The 12,500-nt window shown below is 46.9% G+C and overlaps 1 protein-coding gene across 1 annotated transcript in view; it reads left to right on the forward strand.

Annotated features, from left to right (window-relative positions):
- The window catches only part of LOC119599373 (vascular endothelial growth factor receptor 3-like), a gene marked incomplete at its 3' end in the record, with an annotated part of 39,039 nt that overhangs the window by 25,919 nt on the left and 620 nt on the right, over positions 1-12,500 (forward strand). The window contains 1 exon segment of the mRNA XM_037949144.1: positions 10,755-10,877. Coding sequence (XP_037805072.1) covers positions 10,755-10,877 — 123 coding nt within the window.

A 12,500-nucleotide genomic window follows, 5' to 3' on the forward strand; every position in this document is an offset into this window, starting at 1 on the left:
GGATGGGGGAGGGGAGAGGGGGAAACAGGGAAGCGGTACGGGGAGAGAGGGAGGGGAGAGAGAGAGAGAGAGAGGAGAGAGAGAGGGAGAGGAGAGGGGAAGAGAGGAGAAGAGAGAGGAGAAAGAGAGAGAGAGAGAGAAAAGAGAGAGAGAAGAGGAGAGAGAGAGAGGAGAGGGGAAGAGAGAGAGAGAGAGGACGAGAGGGAGGAGGGAGGAGAGGGAAGGAGGGAGAGAGAGAGGAGAGAGGAGAGAGAGGGGAGGGGAGGAAGAGGAGAAAAAGGGGCACGAAAGGGGGAAAGAGTAGAGGAGGAAGAGGGAAGAGGGGAGGGAAGAGAGGGGAGGGGGAAAAAGGGAGAGGAGAGAGAGAGAGAGAGAGAGAGTATATAATATATATAATATATATATTTTAATTATATAAAAATTTTATTTTATATATATATTTGGGTGTGTGTGTGTGTGTTGTTTGTGTGTGTGTGGGGGGTGTGTGTGTGTGTTGTGGGGTGTTTGTGTGTTGGGGTTTTGGTTGCCTTGTGTATCTTTGGGTCCCTGTTTTTTAATTAAAAAGTTTTTGTGTTTAGTAACACTAACTCTTAAATTACAGATTTGTATAAACCCGAGCAAAATTTCTGGACTCCCAGGGAAAAACGATAGCATGCCTTTATTTCTTTTGGGGAAACCCCGGATCAGCTTTCCCTAACAGAAATTTTTCCCTTTTTCCCCCCAAATCCTACCTCCCTCCCAAACACACTTCACCGTCACACCCCCACGCCCACGGGCCAACAGCAGAAGCTGCGGGCGTCCCACGGGGAGGTGGGTGGAGGCATGGCAGCGGAACGTGCGGCGAACGAGTCGGGCTTTCTAGGGACGGGGAGCGGGGCAGCTCGTCAACCGGACGTGCTCGTTAAAGGGCCCAGCAGGCCCCAAACCCCACTCGCTGGCGTGGGAGGGCCCCCCCAGGGTCCACGGGGGGGGGGGCGAGCCCTCGCTCGCGGGGTTTTAGGGGACTCCCGGCGGAGCCTCGGCTTCTGGCTCTTTTGTTGGGGGCTGTTAGTGGCATAGAAGCGTTTTTACTTTTTATTAGTGTTTTTTTTTTAAAAGGGGTTTTTTTATTTTTGCTGTATTTTTAGCATTATATCGCATATTCAGTACTATTGTTAATATAAAAATAACAGTAATTTTTAAAAGGTTACGTAATTTTTTCATTATTATGATCCCCAATTTTCCCCCTTTAAAAACATTACACAAAAACATAAACTTTCCCAGGGCCCCTTTTTTCCCTCAAAAAAATTAACCCTTCATTTACCCCCTCAAAAACCCCAGGGGTTAAAAGGCTATGCGTACTCTAGTAAAGTGGCTGACAGGGACGCAAAAACACACAAAAGGGGGTAAAACAACGCCGCGACGCTACGACTTTTTCTAAAGGGGAAATGCGCCGCGCGGAGGTCACGGTGGGCCCACCCGGAGGGGGGCGGGGGGCTGCCCTTAGCGGGGTTTAAAACGGGGTCAGATAAAAAATGTGACCTCCCCCCTCGCTAAAGGCGGGTGGTTTCTTTTTTGGGGAAATTTTGGGGACCCGCGTGGAAACCCAGCCACGGGGTCCAGGAAACCAGAAATAGTTTTACCCAATTTCCTCTAACAAAAATAAAATTTAAACCCCCAACACCCCTTATATTGGGGGGGGAGGTCACTCTGATATTCCCCACGTTTGACCGAGAGTTGTCCCAAAGCTACCATCGCGCAAAAGTCAGCCCTGGGAAATCCCTCCGGGTGGGCTAAACCGGGGCCCCTCTCGACCTCTCGTGTTTTATACTGCGTGGTATAACCCTTCAAAAAATAAAGGCCCAAGCCGTTAAAATTTAAACTACCTTTTTTCAACATTGAAATAAGGATGATAGCTTTTATACCCGGGGCCCCTTTCCTCCTCCCCTACCCCCCTTGCAGCGGTCTCCCCCCCCCCCCCACTCTTCCCATCAGACTGGCAACCAGCCGTGTACCAAATCCCCGCGTGGGGGACCGCTGGAGCCCCAAACCTGGCAGTGCACAACGCCGTGGCGGAGGCTGGGGCCGAGTACGCTCCCATCGCCAGCGTGGGCGCCGCGATTCGGACCCCTACATCGTTTTTGTCAACGTGGGTCGGTGAGGAAGGAGGGGGCAGGGGGGGAGGGGGGGGGAAACAGGGAAGCGGTAGGGGGAGAGGGGAGGAGAGAGAAGAGAGAGGAGAAGACGAGAAGAAAGAAAGAGAAGAAAGAGGAGAAAAGAGGAGAGAGAGAGAGAAAAAAGAGAGAAGGGGAAAGAGAGGGGGGGAAAAAGGGAGAGAGAGAGGAAAAAGGAGAGGAGAGGGAGAGGAGAGAGAGAGGGAGAGGAGGGGAGGGAAGGAGAAGAGAGAGAGAAGAAGAGAGAGAGAAAAAGGGGGAGAGAAAAAGGGGAGAGAGGGGGGATGAGGAGGAGGAGGGGAAAAGGGGAAAAGGGGGAGGAGGGAGGGGGGAAGGGGGGAGAGGAGAGAGGGAGAGGAGAGGGGGAAAAGGAGAAGAGAGAGAAGGGGGAGAGGGGAGAGAGAAAAGAAGAGGAGGGGGAGAGGGGAGAGAGAGAGAGAGGGGGGGAGGAAAAAGGATAGAGAGGGAGGGGAAGGTTTAGGGAGGGAGGGATGAAGGGGAAGGGACACAGAAAAGGGGGGAGGAAGGATAAAAAGGGGGGGGGAAGAGAGGGGGAGAGGAGAGGGAGAGGGAGGAAGAGAGAATGAGAGAGAGAGAGAGAGGAGGGGAGAGAAAAGGGGAGAGAGAAGAGAGAGAAGAGGAGAGAGAGAGAGAGAGAGAGAGAGAGAGGGAGATATGTAGAGAAAGATAGAGAAAAGAGAGGGGGAGGAGAGAGGGGAGAGAAAGAGAGGGGGGAAAGAGAGGAAGAGAGAGGAGAGAGGGGGGGGGGGAGGGGGGGGAGGAAGAGGGAGAGAGAGAGAGACGGAGGAAGAGAGAGAGAGAGAGGGGGGAGGGGGAAAGAAAACCCCGTTTTGTCCATACCCCCAAAAAAAATGCAAATCCATCAGTTCGAAAGAGACGAGCCGAGTGGCAAGAGCAGCTGAGGGGGAACCAGGCCTGAACCCCCCGTTTCTCTCCCCCCGAGGGGGGACACGAGGTAGTGTCCCTGCGCGCTGACAAACCCCGCACGCCAAGACCCGGGAACCCGCTGATGGGGGTGCTCCGCACCCGAGCGCCCCCGTTTCCCGAATTCATCTGGGGGGGAAGGGGGTTGGTCCCCCCGGGTTTCCCGCCCGGTGGCCGCCCTTTTGTCGTAATCCCTTTGCCCTTTTGAGCCCCCCCTCCCCCCAAAGGCCTTTGGGAAACCTAATCGTTCATCTTGCAGACAAGGTGACCAAAACACGGCGGCCGGCGCGTTTGGCCCAAAAACCACCCCGCTACGGCATCGACGTGTCGTTTTTCGACCGGCGAGGTGCGGGCCAAAGGGTCGGGCTCGCCCTGGGCTCCCCGGGACGTGGGGAAACTACCCCCTCGGGGCCGGGGTTCAACGGCCCCCAAACGTGCCGACCCCAAAAAAGCCACTTCGTCATGGAGGTGAGGCGGGAGCTCCCGGGGACCCCCCGGCCCCCCCGGGTTCGCTTCAATACTGGTTTGATAAATGATTCTTTTTCCCACGTCGTATCGGGACCCCTCCCGGTTTCTTGACTATCACTTTTGTTATCCTCTGATTTTAACCTTGCAGTTTGGACCGGAGTTTTGGGGTCGTTCCACGCGTTCCCCGCCCGGGAGCATTTTGGACCCCAACAAACCGCTTCAAGATAAGCTGCGAGGGCCCCGGCTTCCCGGGGCCGGCCGTGGCGCTGCAGTTCCAGGCCTTGCTTCGACAAGGGGCCCCTGCTTTCGACGACAACTTCGCGCCCGCCCCAAGGGCCCCGAAAGGGCCCGCTTGCCCCTCACATGTGTGTGTTTTCTGTCTGTATGTCTGTAGCGTATGTATGTATGCATTAGGATGCAGTATGTATGTATGTATGACACACACACACACACACACACCCCAAAACCACACACACAAACACACAAAACACACACAACGACACACACCAACACACACACAACACCCCACACCACACAACACACAAACACAAATGTCTGTAGTCTGTATGCATGTATGTATCCCCATATATGTTGCATATATGCCCCGATTATGTATGTAGTATGTATGTATGATTTTGCATATATGTATGCATATAGCACGTATGTATGTATGTATGTAGGGTTGATGTATGAAAGTTTTAAATGTAGGTCCCACACGCCCCCAACACGGGGACACACACACAGACACACACAAAACCCCAACCCCACACGCACACCACACACCCCACACCACACCCCACACACACACGCCCCACACCCGCAACACACCCCACACACACCCCCACACACCCCGCACACCCCACGAAACACGCAACGCACACGCACCCAACAAAACACAAACACACACACACACACACACAAAACACACAAAACAACAACACACAACCCCAAAACACACACAAACACACACAAGATTTTTATATAAAATAATTTAAAATTTTATATATATATATATTTATATAAAATATAATATATAATATATTTATGTATGTTTTGTATATATATATGGAATATTTATTATATATATTAAATATTTTATATATATTAATATATATAAAATATTTATATTATTATATATAAACGCGCGTATTTGTGTTTTGTGGTGGTGGTGGGGTTGTGTGTGTTTTGGTGTGTGTGTGTGTTTTGGTGGTGTTTGTGGTGTGTGTCGGATGTATGTTTTTACGATTCCCCCGGGTTTTTTGTTTTCGTCTCGCCGAAATGCCCCCGGGATGCCCTTGGTCGCCATGCCTTCCCCTTCCCCGCTGCCTTCCGGGACCGGGGGCCAAAACGAGCTGGACGTGACGCGGCGGCGAGGCCCAGGAAGACCTGGGACGCCGTCAGGGGAAAGGGGGGACTGGGGGGGCGCCCCTCAAACCCCCGGCTTCTACAGGTGGGCCGGGAAGGCTTCTTAAGGAGGATTTGTGGGCGGCTGCCGAGAAGGCCCCGGAGGCTTTTCTCGACAGCACGGTTTGAGGCAAGAGGGGGGCTTTCTCTCCCTTGTATTTACGGTAAGAAAGGGTTTTGCAGTTAAAATTTGCCCCCCACATTCGGGACAGAAAATAGGTTATTTTAAGTGATCAAAATTTGAATTTAACTTAGCTTTCCCTTAAATTATGTTTTAAAATTTTGTTTTTAACAAAAAAATTCTAGCTATGTGTCATCCATCTGCCCCCATTTTAAAAATGATGTGATCGAGAGCTTGTAAAAAATTATATTGAGGTGGAAAAGAGATACAATTTCTGCCCTGCGTAATTTTTCCCTTTTTTTCCCCGGGATGAAGGAAAATTCGACACTGATTATGCTATTCCCATTCAGATTTTAAAAAGAAAGGTTAAAGACCCCGTAGAAATTCTATAGCTTCGGGCATACCCCCTTTGGGCTACAAACCCCGGCTTTAAAAGGACGCGGTAATTTTACCTTGTAAAAGGGTTTGGGCCCCAAAGACGCCTGGGCTCTCTCGCCGTGTTTGCTCGGGATCCCTGGAATTGGTTTTGGGCCCTTCGGGGGGAAACGTCTTGGCCAAACACTTTTCCGGGCTATCTTTTTTATCGGGAAACCCGCATTGTTTAAAAAATATTTAAAAATTCTTCCATGTCTTTCGATCCATTTCTCACCTAAAAAGATCCATGTTTCCTCATTTCTTCCAGATTAAATTTTTTGTTCCTCGTTTTTTTGATGTATGCTCATTTGTTTCTCTTCCCATACCATTTCCCCCTTTACTTGTCGAACTATTTCCAACAGATGCGTGGCCGACAAAGAGCACGGGGCGAGCAAAAGCCCCCTTTTCCCTTTTACGTAAACCGGGGAGTTAAAACCCAAAGTTGACGCTTTTTGGGGAGAGTGGCGGCGTAGTTTCACCCGCGGGCCTAGGATTCCCAAAAAGCAAAGAACTGCGTGTGTGTGGTCGTGTGTGTGTGCGTATGTGTGGGTATGTATGTGTGTTTTGGGTGTGTGTGTGGTTTTGGGGTGCGTGTGGTGTGTGTATGTGGGTGTGTTTTGTGTGTTGTATGTGTTAGTGGGTGTGTGTGGGTGTGTGTGTGTATGTTTTGTTGTGGGGTGTGTGTGTGTGTGTGTGTTTTGTGTGTGTGTGTGTGTGTGTGTGTGTGTGTGTGTGTGTGTGGTTTGTGTGGTGTGGAAGTTGTATGTATGTATGTATGTATGTATATATCACCCAAAGATGGGCGTGCGTGCCCGGGCCCTTTTTGCAGAGGCGCCCGAGAACGAGAACCTGTCCGTGGAGGCGCGGGTGAACGGCGACCCGAAAAGCGACCAGGGGTGGCCCTCCCGAAGGCGACAAACGTTTACCCTTAAACCCGCACGGAACCCAAGATGCTGACCCAGCGAGAAGCTGCATTGGCTGGTCAACGGGAAGCCCTGGAGGGGACCCCGGCCTTCGCCCGGGAAACTGCCCCAAAGGCACCCCCGTGAGTGAGGGTTCCTGCTGTTTTTGCCAATGGGGCCTAGAATTAATGAGATGATGATGATGATGATGATGTGATGATGAGATGATGATGGGTGATGAGATGATGATAAAAGATGATGGGGGGAAAAATTATGTGGAAAAGAGGGTAGAAAAAATAATAATAATAAAAATATTAAAATGATGATAAATTAATAATAAAAATAATAAAGTAAGATAATAATAATAATAAAAATTGATAAAAAGTAATAATAAAAAATAGTAAAAATAATAATTTGTAAAAATAATGATTAAAAGATAAAAATAAAAAAATAATAAATAATAAAAATAATAATAATAAATAATAATAATAATTTAAAGATAAAGATATTAATAAAAATAATGAAATAGGGAAAAATGAAGATAAAAGTGGCCCAATTTTAAAATAAGAAAATGGGTATTAGTTAGGGATATTCATTATTATTTTTTTTTTATTTTTTTTATTTAATTTTTTTTCCTTTTTTTACTGACATTACATCAGTTAAATTTTTATCTTTAGGGTGACAGTTTTCATGATTCACTCCTTCCCGTTTCCCCGGCCGAAAACCCGTTTCCCAAATCCGTGGCGCCCCCCACACGAGCTTTTGGGGCGAAAAACCGACAGGAATCTACTGCTCTCTTTTCCAGGCGGCCCAAAAGCGATCCCCGATGCGGGGTTTCCCCTATTCGGCCCATTTCGTTTTTTTAAATCCTAAAAACCCCCTTTTATTTATTTTTAAAAGCAAAAGGCATTTGTAGCACAATTTCCTTTTTTCTGGAGCAGCATTCCACAATTTTTTCGCTTTTCAGTATATGCCATTTTGGGGGGTGTTTCCAGGGATTTTTTCTGCCCCAAAATGAGGCTTTTCGTTCCATTCGACTTCGTACCTCGAAAATTACAAGGGATTTGGTTCCCCTTGAGAGGCCACGGCTGCTCAAACAGAGCATTTCCGTTATTAAAGATGATGATATATAAAATCAAACGAGGGGGGCGCGCGCATGGCCCCCGTGTCACAGATAGCCCCATGTGAGGGGGGGAAAGGGGGCACCGTGTTTCGCAAAGCATCGCCCCGGGGCGCGAAAGGGGGAGCAGGGGCCCATTTTACAAACGAAATAACGTATTTTTAAATGGACAGAAAGGAAAACGAATGATGAAGTGCTGGAAATATAAATTGTAAAGACCGGGTGTTGGAAATCTTGGGAAAAAAGGGAAAGGGAAAGTGTTTTGGTTTATGTGATGAGAAGTAAAGTATTGAGAAAAATTTTCGGACAGGGAAAGGTGATAGGAAACAAGGAAAGGCAAACTGAAGATAAGGGCTGGGCGACACAAAAATATTTGGGGGGGGATGTCGATGGTCAAATAGAAAGAAAAAAGGGAAGGGTCGAGTGGAGTGGGGAACGATGGGGGAGGGGGTCCCCGGGCCCCAAACCGAGCATACCGTTATTTAAAAAAAAAAAAAAAAAATATAATATAATTTTATTATTGGAGGGGGTACAAAATACAAAAACTTTAGGTACGCCCATGATATAGTTTTTATTGCCAGCAGTATCACTGAACTAAAAACAACCCACAGAATTTAAAATTTTGAGAAGCAAGCGAAAAGGGGTTGGGTTTTCCTTTAAAGCCAAGGGAAAAAAAAAAATCTGGAAAAATTCAAAGATAACCGGCAATGAACAAAGATGAACATGTTACAATCAATGGAAGATTGTGGGGAAAAAGTAAAGGTTCCCTTATCTTGGAAACTGTTTTAACTAAAACATATGAGATTTACCGGGGGATAAAAAGAAGAATTACCATTCCAAAAACGCCACAAATTTCTTCAAAACAAACTGGAAAGACCGAAGGAAATTTCCTTAGGACAAAGGGTGAGGGTTTAACTCATTTGTTTTCCCCAAATTTCATTTTTATGGTTCTGAGGTTTTTGGGGGGTTGAAGTAATAGACAAAAAAAAAAGATCAATAGTTTTGAAATGGGGTTACAGAGAATACCGCATATTAGGGTGGACAGGGGAAGAAGCGAATTTATGAAGGTTTAGGAAAAAAAAATTGTAAAAAGGGCCCACTGTTTGGGCATCTTTAACAAGAGGAAATTTAAAATTTATTTGGTTTATGTAATGGAAAATAAAAGTATTTAGAAAAAAATTTCTGACAGGGGGTGGTGATAGGAAAAAAGAGGAAACGGCAAACCGAAAAACAAGACTTTTTGCACAAATTCAAAGATATTTGGGGCTTTTCGTTGGGGACAAGTGGAAAGGAAAAAAAACGGGGAAAAACGAGTTTTGTGGCGAAAGGTGGTGGGGGAGGTTTCCCCGGCCTTTTTCTTTCCCCCAAAAATGAGCATACCGTATTGGGTGATGAAGTATCACATGTGGGGGGCGGTGGCCCAATGGGTTTGAAACACGGACTCAAAAACTGTCCCGACGGCAATTGGGGTTCGAGGGTTCGGTCACCCGGGCCCGGGGTTGGGCCCCTTTGGGGAAGGAACTTTTACCCGATTGCCAAACCCAGCCGCTTGGTGGAAAGCCAGCCCCCCCGTCAGTGGGGTAAATAAACACCCGGGGAAAAAGGCAATGGGAAACCCCCCCCCTCTAAATTTCCAAGAAAATCATGGAAGCCCCCTGATCGTTTAAACCGCCCGGGGGCCCCAAAAAGGTTTGAGCGTTTGGACTCAAAAACTGTCACGCCCCCAGTCGAGTTCGCGGGTTGAGTCACCGGCCGGCGGTTGTCCCCCCGGGGAAGGAAAACCCCACCTCGATTTTACCAGCCCCTGGGTGGCCAAAACCCGCCCAAGTCATGCTGGTCCCCAAACCCGGATAAAAAAAGAGAGAATGATTACCCAAAAAAGGGAACACCGCACTCTCCGGGGGAAAGGAAAATGGGGACCCCACCACGTACCCCACTCCCAAAAGGAAACACAACATGAAAAAAACAATTAAAAATCATGCCCGGACCCGGGGGCCAGGGCATGAACCTACCCTTTTAAAAAAAGGGGTATCTAACCCTGGGGTGCGGTGGCCGAATGGTTTTGAGCATCGGGCCAAGACGTTCCCCCCCCACGGCAATCTGAGTTCGAGGGTTCGAGTCACCGGCCGGCGCGTTGTTTCCCTTGGGCAAGGAACTTCACCTCAATTGCCTGCCTAGCCACTGGGTGGCCAAGCCAGCCCAAGTCAGTGCCGGGTAAATAGAGATGGTGACTCGAAAAACAACAACAAAAAAACACCGGGCGGAAGGCAATGGCAAACCACTGCTCTAAATTGCCAAGAAAAATCATGGAAAGCCCATGATCGTCAAGGCCGCGGTGGCCGAATGGTTAGAGTATCGGACTCAAGACTGTCACGACGGCAATCTGAGTTCAAGGCTTCGAGTCACCGGCCGGCGCGTTGTTTCCTTGGGCAAGGAACTTCACCTCGATTGCCTACCTAGCCATTGTGCGGGCAAGCCAGCCCAAGTCAGTGCTGGTCCCAAGCCCGGATAAATAGAGAGAATGATTACCTAAAGGGTAACACCGGCACTCTCCGTGGAAAGGAACTGGGGACCCTACCACCTACTCACTCCAAGAGCATCACAACATGAAAAAACTAAGTATCATGCTGTGACCACGGCGGCTCAGACATGAACCTACCGTCAAAAGAAGAAGAAGAAAGTATCTACATAATCTGCAGTTCGCTGCCATATCTTTATCCACATGCGATACATGTCCCTCGATGTTGATGCATTGCCCAGTACGTCGTTTACCTGCGTGCTTTATGGCTCTACTGAATGTCCCTTTTGCGACCAGCCCCTCGGTCTGCCTTCTCCTTAGGTTTCTCGAGCAGTATAGAATTTACAATGGTGTTTCTTTTCTTCGCTGCACTTCGCGATATTCATTCCACCAATTGGTAGCCGATCCCTGTTCCCCTAGACGCTTTACAGAAGCCCTTCCGTGCCGGTGGTAATAAATGTTCCTCCTCCAACATGTCTTTGTGCATTGTAAATTAAAATGTTTGTTGCTTTTACATTACCGGCATTATAATGATGTTAATTATCATTACTATTGTTATAGTTATTATTATTACTATCGTTATTATTAATACTGGGACTATTACTACATGTATTATTATTATCACCATCTTCATAATTATTATTATCATCATTAATAATCACTGTTACCATCAGTATTAGCCACTGTTGCACTCTCATTCTAATTGCAGAGTATTCCTACATCACGAAGGTCATCATCGAAAAGGCAACCCTTGACAGAAACAACACGGCCGTGGTGTGCGCTGATCAGGAAAATCCCGAATTCTCTGTAACGAAAGAAATTTACGTTAAAGGTATTATTTATATATGAATACTCTTGATAAGTAAATATTACTTTAAGGAATTTAATAATATACTTATAATTATACTATAATCACACATATAATTCTTTACAAACACACACACCTAAACACTTATAAGCATATCCTTTGTGTGTGTGTGTGTGTGTGTGTGTGTGTGTGTGTGTGTGTGTGTGTGTGTGTGTGTGTGTGTGTGTGTGTGTGTGTGTGTATGTATATGTATATGCATATGCATATGCATATGTATATGTATATGTTTATATATATATATATATATATATAATATATATATATATATATATATATATACATATATATATTTATATACGTATATATCTATATACGTCAGGTCAGGTGTTTGCCTGCTACAGGTATCACGTAACACTGTACTACCTGTCGAATCGTCGGCGACTAAACCGGCAATCTCACCAATCTTGCTTGGTGAGGAGGGTAGCTAAATACCCAGTGGCAATAAAAACAAGAGTCATCAAAGGGCCTTTAGTCCCCTTCAAAGTACTCCCCTCCAGCTGCAGTGCACTTGTTGTATCGTTCCAACAACTTCTAGAAGGCGCCCTGGAAGTCCTTCGGTGTGAACGTGTCTACGACCCTCGCCACAGCATCTTTCATCTCCTCAGTGGTCTCAAATAGTTGGAAACACGGTTGGAGCTGTGGACTAGTGCATTATCTTAGTGAAATGCCACCGACCCGATTTGAACAGCGATGGCCTTTTTCGACGAAATCTCTTTCGGAACTCCCTCAAGACCTCCACATAGTACTATTTGTTGACTGTCTGTCCAGAGGGAACCCAGTGGATGTAGATCATGCCCTTGCTGTCGAAAAAGGGGATCATCATGAGTTTCAGGGTGGACTTGCTCTGTCTGGTCTTCTTAGGTCTGGGGGAGCCAGACACCTGGGTCAAACTTTGCGCAAATCTTTCGCATATTCAGTTCATCATGAATAATTTTGTGCACAGTTCCTACACCAACTTCAAACTGTTCACTTATTGTCTTTGTTGACGCTCGACGGTTCTCATCCATAAAAGTTTTATATATGTATGTGTGTGTGTGTGTATATATATATATATATATATATATATATATATATATATATATATATATATATATATATATATATATATATATATATATAACACCGGGCGGAAGGCAATGGCAAACCACCGCTCTAAATTGCCAAGAAAATCATGGAAGCCCATGATCGTCAAGGCCGCAGTGGCCGAATGGTTAGAGCGTCGAACTCAACACTGTCACGACGGCAATCTGAGTTCGAGGGTTCGAGTCACCGGCCGGCGCGTTGTTCCCTTGGGCAAGGAACTTCACCTCGATTGCCTACCTAGCCACTGGGTGGCCAAGCCAGCCCAAGTCAGTGCTGGTCCCAAGCCAGGATAAAATAAAAGAGAATGATTACCTAAAAAGGTAACACCGGCACTCTCCGTGGTAAGGAACTGGGGACCCTACCACGTACTCACTCCAAGAGCATCACAACATGAAAACTACAATTAAGTATCATGCTGTGACCACGGCGGCTCAGACATGAACCTACCGTTAAAAGAAGAAGAAGATATGTGTGTGTGTGTGTGTGTGTGTGTGTGTGTGTGTG

Source organism: Penaeus monodon, chromosome 42, assembly GCF_015228065.2.
Source record: "Penaeus monodon isolate SGIC_2016 chromosome 42, NSTDA_Pmon_1, whole genome shotgun sequence".
Classification (NCBI taxonomy): domain Eukaryota; kingdom Metazoa; phylum Arthropoda; class Malacostraca; order Decapoda; family Penaeidae; genus Penaeus; species Penaeus monodon.